Source organism: Talpa europaea (assembly GCF_964194135.1).
Source record: "Talpa europaea genome assembly, chromosome: 15".
NCBI classification, from domain to species: Eukaryota; Metazoa; Chordata; class Mammalia; order Eulipotyphla; family Talpidae; genus Talpa; species Talpa europaea.
The window spans coordinates 82841691-82867311 of NC_140083.1; the positions used below are offsets into that span (position 1 = coordinate 82841691).

At 55.5% G+C, this 25621-nt stretch overlaps 2 protein-coding genes across 2 annotated transcripts; both read left to right on the plus strand.

Annotated features, from left to right (window-relative positions):
* Window positions 1-5809: 5809 nt before the first annotated feature.
* INHBC (inhibin subunit beta C) lies at window positions 5810-15565 on the plus strand (the record flags this gene model as incomplete). Its single annotated transcript, XM_084256498.1, has 2 exons — window positions 5810-6122; window positions 14820-15565. 2 exons carry the CDS (start codon window positions 5810-5812, stop codon window positions 15563-15565), a joined length of 1059 nt encoding a protein of 352 aa, XP_084112624.1.
* Window positions 15566-20030: 4465 nt separating this feature from the next.
* On the plus strand, window positions 20031-21250 carry INHBE (inhibin subunit beta E; the record flags this gene model as incomplete). Its single annotated transcript, XM_084256188.1, has 2 exons — window positions 20031-20346; window positions 20514-21250. 2 exons carry the CDS (start codon window positions 20031-20033, stop codon window positions 21248-21250), a joined length of 1053 nt encoding a protein of 350 aa, XP_084112314.1.
* Between the last annotated feature and the right edge of the window lie 4371 nt (window positions 21251-25621).

Consider the following 25621-nt stretch of genomic DNA (forward strand, 5'->3'; position numbering starts at 1 on the left):
AAGAGTGAGGGGAGCTTAGTGGAGGCCAAACTTTTAAGCCCCAGAAACATCTCCCCGGAGACGCCAACTCCAGCCCGGCCCCATGATAAACTGGGATACCGGCACGACCTGAAACACCCCAAACCCTTCCTTCCCGTTTCTGCAGTGCGGGCGGGAAAGCGGAGACCCCCGAAACACACAGAGCCGGGCAACCACCCCGGAGGCGCAACAGTTCTCGGGTCCCCCTCGCAGGCCACAGGTGGCGCCGGCCCCCCGCCCCGCGCGCCCCTCCCCCGCTCCCCGCCCGCGCCCCCGCGCGCCCCGGCCTCGGGGTCGTCCTCCCCGCGGGCACCACCGCGACCCCCGCCCGCAGCGCCCGCGCCCGGGGCCCCAGCCCGGCCTCCCCCGGCCCCCGCCCGCGGCCGCCACGCCCCCTCCCCACGGGCCGCCGCGCGCCCGGCCCCTCGGCCCGGAGGTGGCCTCACCTCACGCGGGCCGCGGCGGGGAGGGCGCCGGCGTCTCCGCCCGCCGTCCCGGCCCACGGCCGCCGGCTGCGGCTCGGCCCCGACGGGCGGGTGGCGGCGCGCTCCTGGGGGCGGGCTCTTCGCGGGGCTCCCCAGGGCCCGCCGCCGGGGCCCGGGGGACGGGGCGGGGGAGGGGGAAGGGGCTTGGGAAGGAGGGGGAAGAAGGGGAAAAAAGGGGGGAACCAGACCCGGAAAGGGAGAGCAGGGGGGAGGGGGAAAAGCAGAAGGGGGAAAAAAAGGCCCCGAGTCCGCCCCCCGCTGCGGCCTGCGCGCTACGTCACCACGTCCGGCGTAGTCGTCACCGCGTCCTGCGCCCCGCGCGTCCCCGCTTCCTGTGTGCCTCTGCCCGCCCGCCGTCCGCGTCCGCAGCCCCTGGCCTGCTCCCACCCGCCGCCACACACACACACACACACACGCACACACACACACACGCACACACACACACGCGCGCGCGCACACGCGCACACACACACGCGCGCGCACACGCGCGCACACACACGCGCTCTTTCCTTCACGTTACTCTGGTCTCAAGACGCCCACCCACAGCCCCCTCAAAACCACCAGGCTCCTCAGAGTCACCCCAATTTAAACAACACCCAGTAACCGAATTTAAGTTACTATAAAGTAACAAGTCAACAGAGAACTTTCAAGATAACCTCTCACCTGGACAGTGATTCCTGAGCCCAGAAGCGAGCCTACGTGCAGTAAACAGTTGTAGTATAAATTGGGTAAAGATCACATGGTAGGTCCAATTTTTCTCCAGATGTAAAAACCTGGAAGGCACTTAGTTCAGACTCGGTTCAAAGTCACTTCTTACCAACATCCCTGTCAGACACACAGTACGCAGACACACGCATGTCTGTGTATGTAGTACGTTTCAGTGAACACCTCATTGGTCTTTGGGTAGCAGGGGGAATTATTTGCCAGGAACGTGACCTCATCATAATTCTGCTGGAACCAGCACATGGTCTCCTGTCTTGGGATTTTGCGTTTGGTCCCATGGCAATCTGTCCTGTGCTGCTTGTCTGAGATGCCGAGGGCTGGCCTAAGAAATGCTGCATAGAAGTCCAGGCAATAGGTACCAAAGCTTGGGTCATAATTGATCCACAGGTGGATGTGCTCCTGCATCCCAAAACCAGGGTTTCCAATATCTGAGAAGTTATATATTTTTTTCGTTTATTTTTTTTTCTGTTTCTCCCACCTTCATACCTTTCTCCAGGATCTCACTTGAGATGGTTCCATGAGCTGTGGAATGGATTGCAATCTTTCCATTTCTCCTAATACTAGAGGATCTCATGCTGTATGGAGCTTTAGAGAACACCGGAGTCTTGTGAGCTGTTCCAGCAACTTGGCTACCTCAGTGGTCTGTCTGCATCCTCCCCCACACAAATGTTGAGAGAGCTTGCAGATTCCAAGCTCCCAACACACAGGCCTCTCCATTTCACCCTCATCTACCTCATTCACCTCCACCCATAGGTGATGGAGAACCCATAATTCTTAAGAATCATCTTAAATTTTCAACCTCCCATTTTGTCCATTCTTGGCAGAATCAATTTAGTTATTGACTGTGTGCATTTGGATCATTTTCTGACCAACTCCCTCAAAGAAGCATTGTAGTCTTACACGGATAGAATTCAGGCATTAAATATTTACTCTATCAAGTGTGTAGCAGGCAAAAAAAAAAAGTCAAGTGCTATCAAAAAATAAGTGCTATCATAGGTGTTTAATGAATAAACTACAGAGGACCTACAGGTGAAATTTCAATTAATCTTGAAGAATATAGGTAAGAGTTTACTCAAGAAGTAAGAATGAAGACTTCAGCAAAGTCCTAGAGGTGTGAAATTCTTTCCTTCAAGGATCAGCTCTTTCCAGGTTTTCAAGTTGCAGGTAACTTGATGGAGAATGATGACCAGGAGGAAATAATAGCTAATATTTGTATAACAGATGTTTAATATGGAATATGTGGCTTTCTACATCTACTATTTCTATTCAACACAATAGGTATTATTAATATACCCATTTTATGGGTGAGGAAGCATGAGGTACCAAAGTCCCGGATGTTGCACTTAGTTCCTCTTCGGAGTGGTCTCTTAATCACTACACTATTGGCAAAGTAACTGGACAGGGCAGATTAGAAAAGACTTGTATGGTGTCATGCAGTGTGCAACAACTGGGTCTTTTTGAACCAAATGCAGTTAACTGAAGAACAGCTAAAATTGAAGCATTGAAGTGTCCACCCCGAACAGGAGGCTTCCTCTGCTTCTCCCCTTTTTGCTTACCTTTCTTTCCCCAACTAATTGCCAGGTAGCAGCTGGTCATGTGAAGATTTGAGGGTGTCTGGGAACTACATACTGTAGTCAAAAATTAAAACAAATATCAATGTAACTACCTCTCCCAAACTAAAAAAAACAAACAAAACACGTTATGTATTGACCTCAAGCAAAAATCAATTATTTCACCAACAAAATGGGTTTATTCAGAAACAACAACAAAAAAGCAGTTTGGTAAGTGCAGACTCATGGAGCTACCAATTTTACCTTCCCTTGATTCAAGGCCAGCACTTCTGTTTATATAGCCTTTGGAAGGGTTGCTAAGTAATGATGCCTCCTTCTTCCTTCAGCTGGGGCTGGAAAGCAGCATCAATTCCTGTGTTAGAGATGCAAGGCATGTTGCATCCTGTAGTTTGCATATTGCATTGGAATGCATAGGAACTGTCTTCTAGCCTCCTGACCTCATTAAAACAAGTTCTCGGTATATTTATTTTCACACATCCAAGAATGAACTTAAGAATATTAAAATGGTAAAGATCAGTCCTTGTGGACTTGGAAGAGAGTGGAGAATGATAGCTCATAGGCACAGGATTTCTTTCTGTTCTAAGTGGTGATTGTGGCACAACTTTGTGACTGTCCTAAAAGCCACTCAATTGTACACTCTAAGAGGGTGACTTTTATGTGAATTATGTTTCAAAGTTGATATTTTGAAATACATTTATACTAGAAAATAGTGATAAATCTACCTCTATCACAGTCTTTGAAAAAAAAAAAAACAGAAGAAAAGGAATCAGTGGAAGAGAGCTAAGAAATTTGAAATTTGACACACAAAAACCCAATCAAGGTGACTTGGCTTATAACCTCTGAGAAGCAGCCTGGATCGTGACATTTATTCCTTTAATTGATATATCTTAAGCATGTCTATTACAATATAGATCAGTTCTGTGTGTTATGCTGGGAATATAGTAGCAGAGATGACTCACTAAATGACTGCTCTACACACAGTGATTGAGGGCATGTCTTCGAGGCAAGAATAGTCCAGAAAAGCAAATCGGCAGAATTTCTGAGCACATCTGAAGATGAGGGTGCTCTGACCCACAAACAAACCTATGTGACAGGAACGACACACTTTTTATTAAGCACTTGCTCTGTGCTAACCACTGTAAGTGCTTCATAAAATTATTTAATTCTCAGGGCCTCCCTGGTAGCACAAGGGGTTAAGACGCAACCTATGAAGCTATCCGCAGCCACTGCAGCACGAGTTCGATACCCGGGAAGGGAGCTCCCCACATGGCGCAGCAGACCTCTCTTGACTCCCCCTCTGCTCCCCTTAGCAGTGTACTTCGGTCAATCTGCCTGTTCTGTTCCCCGTTCTGTCTCTGGTGAATTCTCTCACCCCCCAAACCTCTGGCCTGTACCCCAGCTCTTGTATGCATAAATAAATAAATCTTTTTAAAAATTATTTAATTCTCAAGACTTTGAAATAAACTTTTTTTAAAAAATAATCTTTATAGGTCATAATCCCATAGTCAAATTCCATTGGGTCAGACATGTTTCAGAATTCAGAAAAGTTCAACTTGTAGAAAAGTAAAATGATATTTATACTGTATATTATAAAACAGCCCCAGGGACAGCATCTCATAATCAAATAAATAAGATTTCTGGAATAAAAATGTATAATCTTAGTGTGATTTAAAAACAGACCAGAAATAACCTCACTTCTCTTCAGGTTAGGTCTGATCATCACATTTTTTTTAATCCTGGTTTTATTTCAAGATTTATTTATTTATGCATACAAGAACTGGGGTGCAGGACAGAGGTGTGGGGAGGGTGAGACGTTTCACCAGAGACAGAGTGGGGAGCAGAACAGGCAGATCTACTGAAATCCACTGCGGAGGGGAGCAGCGGGAGCCAGGAGAGGTCTGCTGTGCCATGTGGGTAGCTCCCTGATCGGGGATCGAACTCGTGCTGCAGAGGCTGCGGACAGCTTTATAGTGCTGTGCTTAACCCCTTGCGCCACCAGGGAGGCCTGATCATATGTTACCAAAAAAAGTTCAGAATACAGGGTTTTGAGATTTGGAAATCATAAATAATCATTCAAATTTGGGTGACTTGCTCAGAATCACACAGCCAATAAAACGAAGAGACAGAATTTTAACCTAGGTGATGTAACTTAACAAACTTTGGTTCCAAATTCCATGCACCATTCCTGTCAGGTAAATCCCTTGCTGTGGATCTGCGAGACCTTTCCCAGGGGATCTACTCAGGCTCTTTGGGAAGAAAGGGCCAGGAATTATGACAAATCTCAAAATGTTTTCCCTAAGCTGCAGAAACCCTAAGGAGAGAGCAAAAGCCCCTTCCCCTTCCCACCTTCAGGTTTCCCTGAGGACACAGGAAACGGGGCTAGAACACTTGCCCTCCCCTCCTCAACTTGAGACTGAAGGTTGGGAGCCCCCGCAGGGCAAAGCCCCACCCTGGGGCTCAGGGCTGAGGAGAAGTGTGGCTCTGTGCCCTGGGAGGGGGTGGGGCTTTGAGAAGTCCCAGGTGGAGAAAAAGCAATCACGAAAGTGCCAAAGTGCCGGGGCAACGACCCCCCCTTGCTGGAGAGTCACCCTGTAACACTCTGTCTTAAACTCTCTGATCTCCCTGTCACCCCACGCTTCCCAGCAGTGCCATTGATCTGAGGAGGAATTTCATGGCTAACCTTTGTCCCCATGCCTGGACAACTCACGGGGGTAACAACCGGCTCCCAACATTGGCCACAGAACATTCCTCTCACCAAACAAACGAACCTCCCTGCACATCCCCCGCTCTGCTTTCACTGACCCTGCGCTGGCGCTGGAGGCTTTTGCCAAGTTCTACCTGGAACTGGCTTCATCTCCTAAATCAGATGTTTGGCTGCTCTATCCCCTGTGAGAAAGAGCCATGCCAGCTGGACGCAAGCCTTCCCTCCAGGGCCCCTGGTGGCCAGGACCAGCAGAGACCACAGCTGTGAGCCCCTGAGCCCCTGGTCTGCTCTAGGACAGCCTCCCCAGCATGCGCCCCTCACTGCACCTGGCCTTCCTATTGCTGGCTCTGGCCACCATGGCCACTCCCAAGGCTGACAGTCAGTGTCCGGCATGTGGGGGGCCCGCCTTGGACCTGGAGAGTCAGCGGGAGCTGCTTCTTGACCTGGCCAAGAGAAGCATCTTGGACAAGCTGCACCTCAGCCAGCGCCCACACCTGAGCCGGCGAGTGTCCAGAGCGGCTCTAAGGACTGTGCTGCAGCGCCTCCGGGGGACCCCTCAGGGGGCCTTTTGGGAGACTGACAGGGGACAGGAATATGAGATCATCAGCTTTGCTGAGACAGGTGGGTTCCTGGTCTGTAGCTCTTCCTCGAAACCTCACAGCCAATAAGGGGAAGGAAAAGTTTCCTCTGCAACCCAATTCCTGATTCCTTCCACTGAACAATCCCAAACTCCAGCCTCCCACAGGACCTATAATCTCCTAATCCCAGATTCCCAAGCCCCAGGCACTCTCTGGTAGCTCAGATTTAACCAACGGTCTCCTGAAAAATGGATAGGCTTCACCACTCTTACATCTATCTACCGCCACACCCCTCACTGCAGGCCCCACAAACTTCTTCATTCTGTGTGTGAGCCCCCCACTTCCTGCACCCCATCCCAGGGACTGATAGCTGAAGCGTCCATCCTTTCTCTGGCCCCAGGTGTCCAGTTCCTGTTCCCCCATTCTCCCGGACGCCCCATTTGGGAAAAGGGGGGAAAGCAAAACACCAGGACTGCAGTCCATCACCCGACCTCTGCCCCCTCGCCTTGAACCCCGGGTCCCCATATCACAACATGTCAGACTCAGGTCAGGACTCAGAAAGGTGGATAAAGGAGAGAGGCGGGCAGAGGAACTGAAGAACTTAGCAGGCAGCTGGAAAGAGGACCAAGCACTCAGAGACAGGACCCTAGACACAGAACACAAAGTGATCTTTCTAGCCTCTGCGCTTCTTGCACGCTCTTTCTTGGATCTGTAAGACTCTTTCCACTCCTGACCCTTTACCCCTTATTAGTGCCCGCTCCCCTCACCCTTCGAACCCCAGCAAGCCTTCCCATCCTGGAGTGCTGGAGGGGAAAAACCCCACCGTGTCCTGAGGAGGAGGTATTCCCTCTCTGGTGGCCCCACACCCTCATTTCCAAACCTCAATTTTCTGTGGAGTTACCTATTTCTAGGTTTTCTATGAAGTCTCTCAATAGAATGTCAACTCCTTAAGATCCGAAATTCTCATTTATCCCTCATATTGTAGCAGAGACCTGTGTCTAGGGGAAGGCTTATACAATGCTCGCTGTGTGCTGGGCTGTTTGCATATATACCTCCTCGAGATGCTCAGAGCAACCCCGTGAGCAGGTTCTGCTGCTCTCCCCATTCTAGAGGTGAGGAAACTGAGGCACAAAGAAGTTGAGTAACTTTCTTGAAGTCGCATGGCTTGTAAGACTGAAGCCAGAGAGTCTGGCTCAGGAACCCATGATATATTTTTTTTTTAAGATTTATTTATTTATTTATTTATACAAGCACTGGGTACAGTCAGAAGTGCGGGAGGGTGAGAGAATTCACCAGAGCCAGAACAGGGAACAGAACAGGCAGACTGATGAAATACACTGCTGAGGGGAGCAGCGGGCGAGGCAGGAGAGGTCTGTCGTACCATGTGGGACCCTCGCCAGTGGCCGGGTATCGAACTGGTGCTGCAGAGGCTGCAGGCAGCTTCACAGCGCAGCGCTCAACTGCTACGCCACCAAGGGAGGCCCCAGAACCCATGATCTTGACACCACTCTGCCGTTCATGAACAGGTGGATGCTCTAAAACATCAGTTGAGTTAACAACCGGTCTTTGCTATAGGTTAGCTCCACCACAGACTAGCGTCTGCCATGATGGATGAGGCCCTATTCTAGCCCAAAAGAGGGTTTCTACTTACTATTAAGGACACAACATCGAGACCTAGATACTCAGGGCTCAAATCTTTGCTAATCCACTTCTTACTGCATGTGTGACCTGGGTTGTTAATAGTCACTTTTCCCATTTGTAAAATGGGGGACAATGGGAGGACAGTTGAGAGAATTAACGCGCTAGTACAGGAATTGTGTTTAGAAGGCTAAGGTGGGAGCAAGCAACCAATACAAGACTCAGCTCCTGCTCAAGAGGGGTGAGTGGCTGCTCAGAATGAGTTTTAGGCACAAGAGCTTGAGGGGTGTGCCTATCCATTTTTCAGGAGACCATTGGTTAAATCTGAGCTACCAGATTTGAGTAGCTCAGGACATGAGTTTTAGGCACAAGAGCTTACTGGGTCAGGAGTAATTTCTTAGGACCTGGTGAGATGGGGGAAGTCTTTCAGGAGAAGACAGCCAATGGACTGGCCTTGCAGAGTAAATTTGATTTCAATGGGTAGAAAAGACTAAATAATAGCCTAGAAGGCAGAAAACACATGACTGGAAGTCTGAAGGGATAGATTGCATTTGGAGTTGAAAAGCAATTTGGAGTAGACAAGCATAAGGTGGACAGTTGGGCATGAACCCTGCAGGCCTTGAACCCCAAAATCCTCTTTGGCTCTTTTTTCACCTTTGTATTCCTGACCCTTCGCCCAGTTGTTGGTATATTGCAACAATAATGATGGTGACAGGTATCTCGTGGACCTGCCTCATGTCAGCCTCACAACTTCCTCATAAAGCAACTTTATTATTCTCATCTTACAAATGCAGAAACAGAGCCTCAAAGTCATGATAATTTATACAGCCAAGGTCATACAGCTTGCAAGGGGTAATATTCAAACAGTGTTCTCTCTGACTTCAACGTATACATTCCACTTACTTGCTAATGCGTGAATGAGTCTGACATTCAGGTCAGAGGGGGCCCGATCTGAGACAAGGTTTGGAAGTGAAAATGACTACGACTGGATTCCACCTTTTATATTTGAATATTTTAGCTTGAAGTTTTCATTCCAATTTAAGCTATCATCTACACCACAGTGTGAAAGACAGATCCGAGGATGATTCCTGCTGGAGATATGAAGTGAGCGAGCTCAGGGAATGGGGGAAACTAAGGCAGGGCTTTTTGTAGTCTCCTGAGAGCCGACTGTGAATGTCTCCCAACTCCACATCCAGTAACACCACATTGACAATTTGAAATCAGCCGTGGTGGGAGAATTTTTAACACAGAAATGGACAAACACTAGAAATGAGGAATTTTTTTTTTCGTTAAACATGTCTCAGCACATCAGTGCTTGGTCTGAAAATGCAAGTTCTCTGCCTCCCACACATCACAGAGGTGGGACCAAGGCAGGATAACCCCACGAGGCACTCCTGTTCAAATGGGGGATAAGGCAGTGGGAAACAGCCACCACTGATCCATAAAAGTTCTGATGTCCAGCTGGGCATGTATTTTAGTCCACCCCAACTCTAGAATTTTCTTGCTCAGAGGCTCGTTCTACACTCTGAGTGGATGTGCCTGTCCTTTTGAGAGCCCACCACTGCTTCCCGGCTCTCAGAAGGACCCGCTCAGCCTTGGCTCCAGCCTCTGAAATGTCTTTCCTGCCAAATAGGAATTGGCCTATATTTTTGCAGCCAAGCAGTTTTCTCAACCTATTTCCTGCCCATAGAAGTTGGGGGGGCTCAGATATGTGCTTGCATTTTGAGGAGTCTCTGTCCCTTTTACTCTGAACTGCTGCAAATTTCACGATCAAAATTCTCTAGAACTCTACTGGCCTTCTAAGTCACAAATAGTAGTCGGCTCAGTTCGACAAAAAGCACCCTTTTGCCTATCAAGACAAGCCCCTCTTTGGGTTACAAGTCAAGGGTGTTTGGGACAATACTCTGAAGATTCTTACAAGCCCTTTTGTCTAGTTGAGAGGATTCATAGAACATCATGCTAAATTTTAGACCTTAACAAAGGGTCTTACAACTGGTGCTTTATTTGTTTTGCTCTTCACTCTGGGGTCCTGTTTAACTGGCAGTGCTCTGGTTTGATTTCTTACTTTGAGAATTTTTGTCAGACAGAGGCAAGGAATGAAAAAAGATTTTATTGTCCAATCGAGCAAGTCCAGTTGGAAATATTTTCTCTAAATTCTGCTTGAAAATTGAACAGTTCCTTTTTTAGTTCTTCTCACTTCTGAAATGCCTTATCATAGGCAGCTAAAATAAGCCAATTGCCACTTTCAGCATTCCACCTCGAAATATCTTTAGCTAAATTCACAATTTTGTTAGATACCGTTTCTAACTTCCAAGTTACCACAGAAGATAGTCAATACAGGGCGCAGGTTCCCTGTCCCCAGCTTCCAATAACACTTTCCTCACTGCTCTTCCTGCCTTCACTAATAGTCTCCTCGCCAACCTCCCATCCTCTGCCTGCCACCCAGCCCAAGGCCAGTGCTGCCTACCTTAGGTCTTTTTTTTTTTTTTTAAGAATTATTTATTCATGCATATAAGAACCGGGGTACAGGCCAGAGGTGTGAGGGGTGAGAGGATTCACCAGAGACAGCAGGGAACAGAACAGGCAGACTGACTGAAATCAGTCAGGGGAGCAGCAGGCAAGACAGGAGAGGTCTGCGGCACCATGTGGGAATCTCCCTGGCCGGCCGGGATCGAACCCGTGCCATGGAGGCTGCGGACAGCTTCACAGCGCTGCACTCAACCACCTGCGCCACCAGGGAGGCCCCTTAGGTCTTTGTTATGGCAGTACTCCTCCTTCCGATACTAATAACTATTTCAGCCATTAATTTCAAAAATCAGCCCAGGCTTAAGACAAACAAATAAATAGCACCTCATTATTTCCCATGATTTTGTTTTGACTGCACTTGTCTAGACAGTTCTCTGCTCTCTGTGGTAGAGCTGAGGTCGGTCACACAACTGCATTCAGCCAGGAGCTCACAGGGGCTACAGCCTCCAGTCAGCCTCTGGTCCTCCAAAGCCTTGACATGGCTCCCCATCCAGCAGTCTAGTCCCGGTCTCTCTGAAGCAAGATGACTGGCTTCCAAGGGGATGAAGCTCCCTGTGTTAAGTACTTATCAAGCTTTTGTTTGCTCCGTACTTGCCTATGCTTCATGGATGAAATCCAGTCACATGACCAAGCTCAGAGTTAATATGGAAGGGATTGAACAAAGGCATGACTATGGGGAAGTGTCCATTGGGGGCCAACAAAGGAATATTCTACCATAACCCCTGGTGGTCACTCTGGTGCTTAAGAAAGAGGTTCTAGGGCCTCCCTGGTGGCGCAGTGGTTGAGCGCTGGGTTGCGAAGCTGCCCGCAGCCTCTGCAACACCAGTTCGATCCCCAGCCGCTGGCGAGGGTCCCACATGACACACAGACCTCTCCTGCTGCGCCGGCTGCTCCCCTCAGCAGTGTACTTCGTCAGTCTGCCTGTTCTGCTCCCCGCTCTGGCTCTGGTGAATCCTCTCACCCTCCCTTGCTTTTGACTGTACCCAGTGCTTATATAAATAAATAAATAAATAAATAATTTTTTTTTTTTTTAAAGAAAGAGGTTCTATCAGTAGGGTGCTTAGGAACACAACAAGAAAAGAATCATGACATCAATCATTCTTCTTCTAGTATTTTGGTATTGGGACATTGGAAGACCAACTAGGAGGAGCTAATTAAAAGGTTCAGTAGAATCAGGAGCTGTAGCTGCCATTTTGGGACATCACAAAGCTGGCAAGGCTATCGGAAATGTAGATCCACTGAGAAAAATACCTGAAATAGTCTTAGACAGAGAGGTGGAGATGAGAGAGAGAGAGTACTTTGGCTCTGAGAACTATTAAGAGTAGTCTTCTTCCTGACTTCCAGTTCTCAAGAAGCCTAGTTGACATTTATTTGCTGCCATTTTATGCCCATGAGAGAACTGGTGGCATTCCCACAATAACGCACCCTCACTTAGAACAAAAAGATAAGGGGGTGGGGAAGAAAGTAAAGGTAGCTAAAGCCAATTCATTGTGGAGATTTAGTTGTTTCCTAAAAGGATTTGCACTTCATTCACCACTAAGTTTTTGAGACGACGAATTTTATGACCTCACCAAGTTTGGGAAAATAGTTCTGGTGTCAGTGTAAATTAAGAATTAAAGAAGTAGAACATGGTCATTCACTGGAGGTTTATGAGTTCCTACTATGAGATAGGTGCCAGGGATACCGCGGTGAACGGTGCAGGCACAATCTCAACTTCATGAAATTTATGTTCCAGCTGGGGCTGGGGAGAAGCAGGAAAGAGAAGTGTCTCATAAAGAAATGAACAAAAAAACCCAAGATGATCACAGAGACAGTTAAGCAGGATGATGACAGTTAAGCAGGATGATGCATCCGAGAGATGGAGGAAAAGTTGCAGGCTGCTGCAGAGAGGTTAGTCAGGGAAGCCTCTCCGAGGAGGAGACATCTGAACTGAATGGCAAAAAGGAGCTGGGGGCCTCTCTGGTGGAGCAAGGGGTTAAGTCTCAGCACTATGAGGCTGTCCACAACCACTTTAAAGAAAATAAAAAGGAACTGGTCATTCAAAGATCTTGGAAAGACATTCCAGGCAGGAGGAACAGCAAGTGCAAAGACCACGAGGCGAGCCCATGTTTGTTGAGTTCAAGGAGCAGAAAAAAAGCCAGGATAGGTAGTTAGGGTCATTGAGTGGAAGAATATCCATTTAATGTCCACACAAGTTTTCTGTGTTAAGGGGTTAGATTTTATTCCAATAATGATGGAAAGACTTTGGAGATTAAGCTGATCAAATTTATGTAATAAAAAGGTCATCCTGGCTGATTACTCTGGAGAATAGTTTTGGGACAGAGTGGACCCCTTGATTTTTTCGTTTGTTTCCCTTTTTTGTTTTTCCTGAGAGTGGCCCACTTGTGAAGTTAGTGCCAGAGTGCAAGGAAAAGATGGTTGCGGATTGGACTAATGTATAATAGAGGTGGGAAGAAATGAAATTATATTATGAATTGGAGATAGAATTGACCGATCTTGCAGAGAATTTCAAAGAAGGAGATGAGGGCTCTTAAGGTTTGCGCTTGAACAATGCTTTTACAGGAAAAGAGAAGATTGAGTAAAGAAGGAACATTGTTTGGACCGGGGGATGAATTACAGTTCTTTGAATGTGAAAAGTGTGGGACATCATTGGTTATCCACTCGGAATATCATATCAGCAGCTGGATATGCAAGTCAGGGAGACTGAGTCAGGACCCAGGAAAGAGAGACGGAGAGAGGTGGGTGTGGATCAGGGAGTTATTTGCATATACATAGAACTGAAAGCCTTTGGGATTTAATAAGAATGTTTTGGGAGAGAAACCGAGAAGAGAAGTGAGCTCAAGACCAGACCGCCAACATTTAGAGGTCAGACAGCGGAAGGGACACTGTCAGCAAGAGAGCAAGATGGGGCAGCCTCCCCCGATGGGAGATGGAGCGAGGAGGAGGGAACGGGTAACTGCCAAAACAGCTGCAAGGCCCAGAAAGACAGACATAAGGAGATGAATGGCTGGATTCAGCATGTAGGAGGTGCTGGTGGTCCTGACCAGCAATTTTAGTGGAGTGGAGGGAAGAGACACCCAATGAATATGTTTCAGTTCACAAGGTGAGGGATGAAGCGGGGATACTGGGCACTAGTAATGGGGCAGGACGAGACACATAGACATTAGAACTACTGCTGTGGGCACTAAATCTGGGGATGGGGAAGTGACCATAGGTTTGCTAAAGGTGATAAGAGGGTAGTGGTGTCGTCATTTCTAAGGACAGAAAGAGCATATATGGGAAGGAAAATAATTTTTGCCTGGGAAAAATTGATTTTAATGTGCTGGCAAGACATTCAAGTAACAAACTTGAGAAGTTAGTTTAGGCCCAACCCTTGGTCATACCCAAATCTATTTATTTGTCCAGTACCGAGGTTCAAAATCGCCTGGACTGAGCATACAGATTTGGAAATCACCTGCATAAAAATAGCCTTGGCTGACCATAAGAGCTACCCTTAGCGTGGAGGAAATGAAGGTCAAAGACCGAACCTGGAAGGGGGGCCTCCCTGGTGGCGCAAGGGGCTAAGTGTCAGCACTGTGAAGCTTTCCTCAGCCACTGCAGCTCAATCCCCGGCCAGGGAGCTCCCCTCATGGCACAGCAGACCTCTTCTGCCTCCCCACTGCTCCCCTCAGCAGTGGATTTCAGTGGATCTGCCTGTTCTGCTCCCCACTCTGTCTCTGGGGAATCCTCTCACCCCCTCCCCACTCCTCTGGCCTGTACCCCAGCTCTTGTATGCATAAATAAATAAATCTTTTTTTAAAGATTTATTTTTTTTTTATTTATACAAGAGTTGGGGTACAGGCCAGATGCACGGGAGGGTGAGAGGATTCCCCAGATACAGAGCGGGCAACAGAACAGGCAGACTGATGAAATGGGCAAGACAGGAGAGGTCTGCTCACCATGTGGGTTACTCTGAGGCTGGCGGGGATCTAACCAGCACTGCAGAGGTCGTGGACAGCTTCATAGCACTGCGCTCAACCGCCTGCGCCACCAGGGAGGCCCAACAAATAAATCTTTAAAAAAAAAAGGGGGGGCCTCCCCTGGTGGCGCAGGCGGTTGATCATAGCGCTGTGAAGCTGTCCGCAGCCTCTGCAGCGCAGGTTCGATCCCAGCTGGCCGGCGAGGGTCCCACATGGCACAGCAGGCCTCTCCTGTCACGCCCGCTGCTCCCCTCAGCAGTGTATTTCAGTCAGTCTGCCTGTTCTGTTCCCCACTCTGTCTCTGACAAATCCTCTCACCTTCCCGCGCATCTGGCCTGTACCCCGACTCTTGTATAAATAAATAAATCTTAATAAAAAAAAAAAGGACAAAACCTGGAGAATGCTTGCATTCAAGGGGTGGTAAGAGACAGAAAAGTCAGTAAAAAAAAATTAAGGAAGACTCTTAAGAGAGTTGTGATAATGAAGCAAAGAGAGAGATTTTCACTGGGCACAGAACGGTGTGCCCAGTGCTACAGAGAGCTCATGTATCTGGGAGTGCAGAAGCAGATGGAGACGGCTGCTCAGGCCAGAATGACCCGGGCTCCTTGTGTCCACAGGCCTCTCCGACATCAACCAGACCCGTCTTGATTTCTACTTCTCCTCTGACCGAACCCCCGGCGGCGTGGAAGTCCAGCAGGCCAGCCTTATGTTCTTCGTGCAGCTTCCTTCCAGGGCCGTCTGGACTTTGAAGGTGAGGGTCCTTGTGGTGGGCTCACAGGACGCCAACCTCACCTCAGCTACTCAGCAGCTGCTCCAGGTGAATGCTAGCGGCTGGCACCAGCTTCTTCTGGGGCCTGAAGCGCAAGCTGCCTGCAGCCAGGGGCACCTGACCCTAGAGCTGGTTCCTGAAGGCCACGTGGCCCAGCGTGCAGTCCTTCTGGGTGGGGCTGCCCATCGGCCTTTCGTGGCGGCTCAGGTAAGACAGGGGGGCAAGCACCGGGTGCGCCGACGAGGCATCGACTGCCAGGGAGGCTCCAGGATGTGCTGTCGACAAGAGTTCTTTGTGGATTTTCGTGAGATTGGCTGGCACGACTGGATCATCCAGCCCGAGGGCTACGCAATGAACTTCTGCACAGGGCAGTGCCCGCTGCACGTGGCGGGCATACCTGGCATTGCCGCCTCCTTTCACACCGCAGTGCTCAACCTTCTCAAGGCCAACACGGCCGCGGGCACGACCGGAGGGGGTTCGTGCTGTGTGCCCACAGCCCGGCGCCCGCTGTCGCTGCTCTACTACGACAGGGACAGCAACATCGTCAAGACCGACATACCTGACATGGTGGTGGAGGCCTGCGGGTGCAGCTAATCCATGTGTGGCGAGGGCAGCCCAAGGTGGGGTGGGCAGCAAGCCCTCGCCAGAGGCCCTTCCTCGAGAGAATGGCACGATCCTGTGACTGCCTCTGTCCAGAAGATGGACCTTCTCCCTGGGCCACTTATGGAAATTTCCCCAGGCAGAGTGCACCCATCAAGCTCCACATGCTCGGCTACCACCCAAGGGCGCCTGACCCACCTCCAACTGTGAGCAGTGTCATCCAGCTTCCAGGCAGACGCCTACAGCCCGCCCTGGCCACCCCTGATCCACCGTGCCGGCCCATCCTCTCCACTGACGGCACCTGCTTTGGGCTGAGCTGACCGGCTCCTTCCCCTGATGTGCTGTGGCCTCAGAGAGCCCCTTACTGAACTCCCCAATGATCAGATCACTGCTCCCCAAAGTGAGGCAAACTCCTGTCTCTCAAGCCCCTTTACCTCCAAGTTGCCCCGGGGGGGGGGGGGCTGTCAGGGTCTGCGAGGGGCACCTGCATCCATTCTCTGTCCTGCCCTGTCCTGCCCTGTGCCCCCAGGTCCTGGCCCTGGCTGGCACTACTTGAACCCCTTTGGCCCCTGGCTTCCTGCTGAGCCTGACTAAGGGGCGCCACAAGCCAGAGAGCAAAGGAGAGGACACAGAGGTCAGGGCGTTTCTCGTCCTGGTGCCTCATTTGTGTGACTTTCCCGGGCCACATCCCTGCGCATCCTGTCTGACCCTCATCCCATGGTTCCTGTCTCCCTGCGTCCGATCACCGCTTCCACGCTGGGAGCTGGCAGTGACTTTCTGAGCGTCCCCGGAGGCCTTAGCATCCCCTCGCCCTGCCCGCCCTTCTGTGAATAAGCCCTTCGTCAAGTCTTCTTATTGGGAGAAGACCGCTGAGTGAGTGGGTCTTTCCTCTCCTGTCAAGACCCTGGCGGACATTCACCAGGCGACAAGCCTGCCTGCCCTGCTCACTCCTGCTTCTCCTCACCCAGGTTCCTCAGGGCAGAGTTACTGCCTCCACCCCACACGTCAGGCCTCTTGCCTCTCCAGACAGCCTCCTCTTCTTCCTTAGACTCCCTCCACCTTCCCAGAAACATCTCTGCCAGCTTCGTGGCTAAAAAAAAGACCTGAATTCTGCTGCTCCTCTTCTGTATTTTACCCAAGACAAGAGACAGGCCCTGCTCTATCAGCAAGCAGGCCAGCAGCCTGTGGGCACACTGGTGCAGCAGCAGAGAGTGGCTCAGAGCTGGCTGCCTCCCTTCACCAGCCCAAGGCTGCACCCAGGAGCCTTGCCGGGAAACTAGAATGGCCCTGGGGGCACTCGAGTGAGACAAAGACAAGGCCTGGGATGAGGAAAGGGAGGCGTTTGCTCTGCAATGGGCCTCTCAGACCTTTACCCCCTTCACTCACCCACTCCTCCCTCTGGTGGACAGCCCTGAACCGTGGGGTCGATACTGTCTGCAGCCCAAGGCCGAGTTTGCACAGAGCCCACGTGTCCGCTCCTCTGGGTAACGTGATGTCTGTGTTTGCTCAGCTTATAACCGCCCCCAACAGAGTCTGGGAACCCCAGGGGAGGAAGCCCGGAGGAAAGGTCTGAAGACGACCCTCCTGGAGGGACGCAAGTCTGAGCGGCCTGCCGTAGCTCACCCACCTACTCCGACTGGAGCTCTGCGAAGAGGGGACCCAGGGGAGTCTCTTTCTCCCCCCTTGGCAGCGTGTCAGCTCATCCCACCTCACCTCGCTCAACCTCAACCTGACCTCCTTCCTAACTGCAGCCTCAGGGCCCTGAGCAAGCTAAGGTGAGGTGAGGAAGCCGCCTTGGGGGCAACATGCTAAGGGATGCCCAGAGCAGTGATCCATCAAAATAAACGCTGTCTTCACGTGATATTTTAAAACATCAAAACAAATGCCCCCAAATCTATGATGAATAAAGCCGCAAACTTGAAAATAAAGACAGGCTCAGTGTTATTCCCTTTCTTTTTGGCGCTTTGATTTAAGAAAAAAGGAAGGGGGAGAAAGTAGTTCTATCCCCGTCCACATCTGTTCTCCCAGAGCCCCCAGGTCCCTGCCTCTGTACTCTGGGGCTTTCTCCTCTGGGCAAGAGAATCACTCAGACCTCCTCCTCTTCCTTACCCACCCCCCGCGGGAGCTGCCCCCAGCCCCCAGCCAGGTTGGTGGTAGGGCGGGCCTGTGAGGCAGATGGCTGGGGTATTTATAACCCCCGAGCACTTCTTGGGAAAAGTGACTAAGATGCTAAGAGCATATTTATAGCTGGGTTCTGACGTAAGTGTCAGTGGGGAGGTAGGGCCGGGCCAGGCACAGCAGCAAGAGGGTAGGAAGAGCTGAAAATTGGGGGCACCTGACAGGGGAGACAGGGAAAGGGTCAGTGCCTCCTGCAGCCGTCTCTTGCTGCTTCCCCTGACTCTGCCGCCTGGGGCGTCCAGGTAAACCCTCTGATGCTTCCCTGGGGGCCCGTCTCAGGTCGAGGGCCCAGACAGCAGGGCCAGGGAGCCGTCGTCGCTGTCGCTCGCCAGCCCCGGCCCGCGGAGAGGGAGCCGGGAGCCGGGCAGAGCGCGGGCCAGCGGGGCTGGGGTATGGGGAGAAGTGCAAGGTGCACAGGTGAGTCCCAAAGTCTCAGCCTCCTTCTGCCGGCGCCCGAGTCTCTGGGAGGAGCCGGCACCCCTCCCCAGCCCTTGCCACGTGGCAGCGGAGCTGCGGGCCCCGAGGACAGCCCCCGCTCTGGCGGCGCCCGGGGAGCGCGCAGAGACCAGCTTCTCGGCCCCGCGGGAGGGCAGGGTCCCCAGAGGGGGGACTCGGGGGGCGCTCGCAGGCCCGCGCGCCCCTCGGCAGCCCCTGCCCGGGAAGCGGGTGGCGCGGAGCCGGCGGCCGAGCAGCGACGCGGCACTGCCCCGCGGTGGACACCGGCGGTACTGCAGCCCGCCCGCCGCGCCGGGGGGGGGGGGGGGGCCGCCCGCGGGTGACGCGGGAGCTCAACAGGCGCCGGTTCCGAAGCCCACTCACCTCCTCCAGCATCCTGAAGAAAATGGGGCATAAGAAGCAGCTGGTATGGGCCTACCCTCATGAGTTCAAGGGGGATCCCCTCCATCCCATTTTAAGTTACTGAGGGGCCTCCCAGGTGCTGCAGGGGGTAAGTCTCAGCACTATGAGGCCGTGCGCAGCTGCAGCGCGAGTACAATCCCCGGCAGGGGCTACCCACATGGCGCTGCGGACCACTCCTGTCTCCCCCTGCTCCCCTCGGCAGTGGATTTCAGTGGATCCACCTGTTCTGCTCCCTGCTCTGTCTCTAGTGAATCCTCTCACCCCCCTGTACCTCTGGCCTGCACCCCAGTTCTTGTATGCACAAATAAATGAAAGTCAATCTTTAAAAGAAAAGTTACTGAGAAAGTGTGGCAAGTTAGGGCTGGAACTAGAACTAAGGTTACTGCATTCTCATTGCTTTGCTCTTAAAAGTCCATAAACCTTCCGTTTCCCACTGTCATGGAGAGGCCTGGCTCTGCTTCCAGGATGCCCCGAGTCTGGGCAACTCTCACAGTCCCCTGGCAGCTGCCATGCCCTCTGCCAGCTGGATGGACTCTGTCCCGCTGTGAGATTGCATCACCACTGCCCCTCACCTTTCTGGGTCTCCCCAGACATCACAGTTACATCCCCCCCCGCCCCATGTTCCAGCCTCCTCCACGTTGTGCTCTAGTCCAACTGGACTCTGGGCCGCCAGCACAGGCAGGGTCAGGGGGTGACTCCTGCGCTCTGTGGCACTGCCACCTTGGCCTGGACAGGAGGACTCCGTTCCTCCCGCCCATCCCAACCCCTCACCCCTGTCCCAACCCCATCGCTGCAAATAAAGAGACCAGAGTTCTTCTGGCCCAGAGACTCCCAGGGAAATAATCGCTGCAGGTACCAGCCACCCCGCCGGAAGAGCCGAGGCAGTGGTGCAGGGCAAGCCAGGAGCCCGGAGCTGTGCAGGGAAGCCACCTGGCCCCACCTTGTGCATGTGGAGTCCCTCCCCAGAGCCCAGACCTTGGAGACCTAGCATGTGAAATCATCCTCTTTCTTGCATCATGCATGTCCTCGTTGCCCCCCCATACCCCTACCTCAAGCCCAGTGAGTGACCAGGGCCAGAGGGTGAAACCTGAGCCCCAAGGGGGAACCTCCACCCCCTGCAGAGTCCTGATGGGCAACACAGCTGGCCAATCCCAGACTCAGAGGGTGGGCCTGCTGGCTGACCACTAGGTGAGGGACCCCAGGCTGCCAGCTCTAAAGAGGCCCCGGGTCAGAGGCAGACGTGAGCTGTGAGGGCCAAGCTAGTAGGGCTGCTACGCACGGGACCCTGGGTGGTCCTTGTCCTGCCCTCCTGAGCCCAGGCGAGAGAACACAGGTGGCTGCGCCGGGCAGGGCAGGTGTGCCACTGGGGCCTGCCGCCGCCCTGGCAGTGCCCAGGGATCACGCAACAGAAAGAGCAGCTGCCATGCAAGTGTCCCCCCGGAGCGGGGCCCGCCCTGCCGCACAGCTGCAGCTGGTGCTGCTCTGGGCCTTGGCGTGGACACAGGGGATGGGCTCTGCGTGTCCCTCCTGCGGGGGCCCCGCCCTGGCACCCCAAGCAGAACGAGCTCTGGTCCTGGAGCTCGCCAAGCAGCAAATCCTGGAGGGGCTGCGCCTGACCAGTCGTCCCAGAGTCACGCACCCCCCACCCCGGGCAGCGCTGACCAGAGCCCTGGGGCGCCTGCAGCTGGGGGGCGAGGCTGCGGCCCGCGGGGAGGAGGTCGTCAGCTTCGCCGTCTCAGGTGGGCGAGGGCGGGGCAGGGCCGGCGGAGCCCGGAGGCCGCGGGAGGAGGAGACCGGCGGGGCGGGCGGAGGACTCGGGGTGACCGGCTGCTCCCGGGGCGGGGGCGGGCGGACGGGGCTCGCGGGCGGGAGGTCGCTCACCGCCCCTTCCCGGTCTCTCCCGCAGAGCCCCCCGCGCCGGCCTGCGGCGCCGACCTCGCCTTCCGCCTGCCCGCGCCCCGCGCCCGCCGCCTGCGCCGCGCCCGCCTCTGGCTGCACGTGCCCGGCGCCCGGCGCCTGCGGGTCTCCCGGAGGGGGGGGGCCGGGGGGCGCCCGGGAGCGCGAGGCCTCCTGGCGGAGCTCCGAGTGACCGCCGCCGGCTGGCACGCCCTGCCGCTGCCCTCCCGCGGCCTGGCGGGCGACGCGGCCGGCGTCCTGAGGCTGCGGCTGGACTGCGGCCCCCCGGCCCGCCACCGCCGCGCGCCGCCCCCGCGCCCCCTGGACGCCCGCGACCGGCGCCCCTTCCTGGAGCTGAAGGTCCGGCCCCCCGAGCCTGGGGCGGGCCGGGCCAGGAGGAGGACCCCCACCTGTGACCCCGAGACTCCCCTCTGCTGCCGGCGGGACCATTACGTGGACTTCCAGGAGCTGGGCTGGCGGGACTGGATCCTGCAGCCCGAGGGGTACCGGCTGAACTACTGCAGCGGGCAGTGCCCCCCGCACCTGGCGGGCAGCCCCGGCATCGCCGCCTCGCTCCACGCCGCCGTCTTCAGCCTCCTCAAGGCCAACACGCCTTGGCCCCTGGGCGCCTCCTGCTGCGTCCCCACCGCCCGGAGGCCTCTGTCTCTCCTCTACCTCGACCGCGACGGCAACGTGGTCAAGACAGACCTGCCGGACATGGTGGTGGAGGCCTGCGGCTGCAGCTAGCTAGGGAACTGGGGTTGGGAATGAAGAATCAGGTTGGGGATTGCAGGGGTAGGGCACCCCGGGCGAAGGGGTGTGGCACCAGAGTCCTGACTCGCACCCCCACCCCATGGGCCGCGGGGCCCTGCCGCCGGCCACTGCTACCCGGCTCCAGGGGACACTTTCGAACCCGGACTCCATCTATTCCAGGGTGTCGGGGTGCGGGGGAGGGGAAGCGTGTCCTCTAAAGGAGCCTGCCCAGAAAGGCGATGTCCTACCCCAGCCCCTGAGAGAGGGTGGCCGCGCGAGGGGGAGGGAGAAAAGGAGAAAGTAGAGCAAGATTAGCCTCTGCCCTGCAGAGAAAGCCCTCTCCTGAGGGAGGAAGAAGCTTTGGGACGGGGAGTAGACTGGGGGAGTGGACTGGCTGAGTGTAGGGCCTGTTGCAGGGAGGGTCCAGAGGGAGGTGCAAGGGGAAGGTATTTAGAAGAGCCCCCAGAATGGGAGTCAGGCAAGAGGGGTGTTGAGCCTGAGGCGTTCCCTGGTTTTTCCTGGGTGCAAGACCCATCGGAGGGGCAAACATTTACACCTTCCTAATAAAAATGAAGGAAAAATCCGCAAGTATGAGTCATAAAGAAGGGTTGGGGTGATCCTTCCAGAGCAGTGTTTCCCGATGTTTGTTCTGGGGGCCCCTGGAGGTCCCTGGGAGCCATTCAGTGTGTGCAAGGGAAAGCCAGTTTCCTAATAATACTGTTTGCCGTTTTCATTTGCATTACCTCAAAAGCATGCAGTGGGGTTTTCAGAAGCTGCATGGCAGGTGGTGACAACTTTCTGACCCCACTGGTGATAGGATGGGTGCTTGAGCTTACACACTTTTTTTCAGCCTTAATTTCTAATATGGTAACTTAATATGAACCACACGCTTTTTAAGAGTTTAAGGAGGTGTTGAACTAAAAAAAGTGTGAGAATCGCTGCCCTGGAAGCCTGGGTGATGAGGTGCCCAGGCAGGGGCACACACAGAGTCCCTTCTTCTTAGTGACCCTCTGGGTATCACTGTTGTCTCGGTCAAAGTCATGTGGGGGACGGAGGCTCAAATGGGGCTTTTTGTCTGTGCCCCCACAATTACAACCTATCTTTCTAGGGCCTCAGACCTCTTCCTAACTTCATCTCTCCCCCTCGACTCTCAGACTGAGCAGTTAACTACTGACGCTCCAAGCCCAGGGGTGAGGAGCAGAAGCTACAGATAAAGGAGTGTCTCCTTTCACCCACTTTGCTTTTGGCCCTCTCTCATGAAGAAAAGTCAGAGAGTCGGGCCTCCCTGGTGGTGCAAGGGGTTAAGACGCAACCTATGAAGCTATCGACAGTCTCTGCAGCATGAGTTCGATCCCCGGCCTGGAGGTACCCACATGGCGCAACAGACCTCTCCTGACTCACCCGCTGCTCCCCTCAGCAGTGGATTTCACTGAATCTGTCTGTTCTGTTCCCCACTTTGTCTCTGGGGAATCCTCTCACCCCCACACCTTTGGCCTGTACCCCAGTTCTTATATGCATAAATAAATGAATCTTAGGCCTCCCTGGTGGCTCAAGGGGTTAAGCACCGCACTATGGAGCAATCTGCAGCCTCTGCAGCACAAGTTCCATCCCCGGTCAGCCAGGGAGCTACCCACATGGTGCAGCAGACCTCTCCTGTGTAGCCCACTGCTCCCCTCAGCAGTGTACTTGGGTCAATCTGCCTGTTCTGTTCCCTGCTCTGTCTCTGGTGAATCCTCTCACCCCCAGCAACTCTGGCCTGTACCCCAGCTCTTGTATGGATAAATAAATACATCTTTTTAAAAAGATGTATTTATTTATTTATTTATACAAGCACTGGGTACAGTCAGAAGCGCGGGAGGGCGAGAGAATTCACCAGAGCCAGAGTGGGGAGCAGAGCAGGCAGAAGGACCGAAGTACGCTGAGGGGAACAGAAGGTGGCAGGAGGGGTCTGCGTGCCATGCGGGACCCTCCTCCGGTGGCCAGGGAGCAGCTGGGGATCGAACCGGCGCTGCAGAGGCTGCGGGCAGCTTTGCAACCCAGCGATCAACCGCTGCGCCACCGGGGAGGCCCCAATAAATAAATCTTTAAAACAAATCAATCGATCGATCGATCAATCTTTAAAAAAGTCAGCGAGCCTAAAATAGCTGCCCCTTCCCCTGCTTCTGGTCACCATGGCAACACAAGTTCAAAGCAACAGGATGCACCCCTAAAGTTAGCCGCCACCACGCTGCCTTGCAGCCCGCGCCCCTGTTTGTGTGACCGCGCACCTGCCCTCCCGAGCCCTGGGCGTCCCCGGCCCTCGCGCTGGGCTCCGGGGGGCTTTCGTGCGGCGCCCGTTAAACCTCCTGCTCCTGCTCCGCGCGTCTCCGCCGGCGGCCCTCGCGGGTGTCACGCCCCAGAGCGGCCAGCAGAGGGCGCAGCCGCCTCGCGGCGCGGGAGGAGCGGGCGGCGCGGCGGTGGCACAGCCCCCCCCCCCCCCCCGAGCGCGGGGATGGCGAGCGGGGTCGGGGGGACAGTGCCCAGCCCTGGGGGTCCCTAGTGGTCGGGCGGGCGCGTCCCCTCGGGCCCAGAGCCTCGGCCGCGCCTCCTCTTCCCGGCTGCGGGGGCGCGTCGCCGCCCCCGGCCCGGCCCCGTCGGGGCTCCGTTTCTGCCCCAGCCCTCCGGGCTCCATCCTGAGGGGCGGATAAACCTGGGGTGCAGAGCTCTACGCTAGTACCCGTCAAAGGTGATCGTCCTGTCCCTACTGTTCTCTTTCCGGAGGAACTTTCTTCCGCCCCCAGCCCCCAGCCCCCCAATTTCGCTAAGTGTTTTCCCGACTGCGGCCTCTTCGCGGCGCCGGTCCGGGATCCGCGCCGGGATTTCCCGCCCGCCGCCGCGCGGAGTTGGGGGGTGGTGGGGGCAGCGCAGGGTCCCTCCGGGGAGGGGGAGGATCCTGGGGGTCCTGGGGGTGCAATAAGCCGGCACCCCCTCTCGCGCGCCCAGCTGCCCCGCCGCAGCCCTCAGAGCGGCGAGGGCGCCGGGAGGGCGGCCGGGAGGGAGCGGCGCCCGCGGCCAGCGAGGAAAAGTTTTGCAAAAGGGAAAAAGTTTGCGCGTCTCGCGGGTGGTCCCGGCGCGCGGCCCGCGGGAGGCGGCGGGGCCGGGCCGGGCCGGGCCGGGCCGGGGCGGGGGTGGCACCGAGGCTGCGCCGCCGGGCCCTGCGCCCCCGCCCCGCCGCGCGCCCCGCCGGACCGGCCTGGACCGCGCGCCCCGCGCCCGGCGCCGGACGAGGTGAGGGGGCGGGGGACCACCTGGGAGCGTGGGGGAGGGGCGGGGCGCCGGGGGCCCGGGCCGCGGAGGGGGGCGGCGCGGGCGAGAGGGGGCGCGGGGCCGGGGCGGGGGGTCGGGCGCAGTCTCCCCGCGGCCCCGCGTCTTCTCCTCTGACAGTTGCGCCGCGGGCGCGGGGCCTTTGTCTGCGCCGCCGCCCCCGACGCCGCGCCCGGGGGCGTGAGGGGCCCGCGGCGCGGCCGGCGGGTCCGCGCGGTCGGGGGCGCCCCAGGTGCCCGGCGCGGCGCGGGGGTCCGCGCTCCTGCGAGAGGGGCGGCCGGGGCGCCCCAGGTGGGCCGGGTGCGTGTGTGGAGACAGCGACGGGCGGGGGCTCGAACCCCTCTTCTGTCTGGTGGCAAACGTGCTTGTGGGAGCGTGTGTTTGGGGGCGCGGGGTGTCATCGGACCGAGGAAGGGGACGGGGAGACCAGCGGCTCGCTCAGGCCCTGGGAAGGCTCCCCAGAAGTGTGAACCCCCGTGTCCCGAGAGCGGGGCCGAGCGCCGCGGAGGCGTGAGGAGACCGTCCCGACCCCTGACCCCGGACCACCGGGCAGCCGGGCCGGCCGCGGGGACCCCTGCCGGGGGGGCGGGACCGCGCCCCCGCCCGCGCGCGCCCCGGCCCCCCGCGGGAGCCGGCCTCGCCCCTCCTCCGGCCGGACCACCCTGCCTGCCCCGCGCCCCGCTCCGCGGCCTCTTTCAGGCCCCGTGACCCCGAAACAATCCGCCCCGGGCAGCGAGCTCGGGGACCGCACGGGGGCCGGGGTCCCCCGGGCTGACTGACGTTTTAGGGGGCCGGAGAACCGGGGTCTCCGTGGGACGGGGCTTCGCGGTCCAGCGGGGAGAAGGCGGGGCTCCCCAGAGGTGGAGGAGCCGCGGCGGGGAGGCTTTCCCCAGGGGGCGGGTCCGGAGACCCCCCGCTCTCCCCGGCTTCCCCGCCGGCGGCGGAGACCCGCCCTTGACGTCACCGAGGGGTTCCCGGGGGTCCGCGGGGTCCAGCCCGGGGAGCCCGCGGGGCCCGGGCCCTCCCTCGCGCCCACACCTGGCTGTGCCCGCGCCTCCCCGC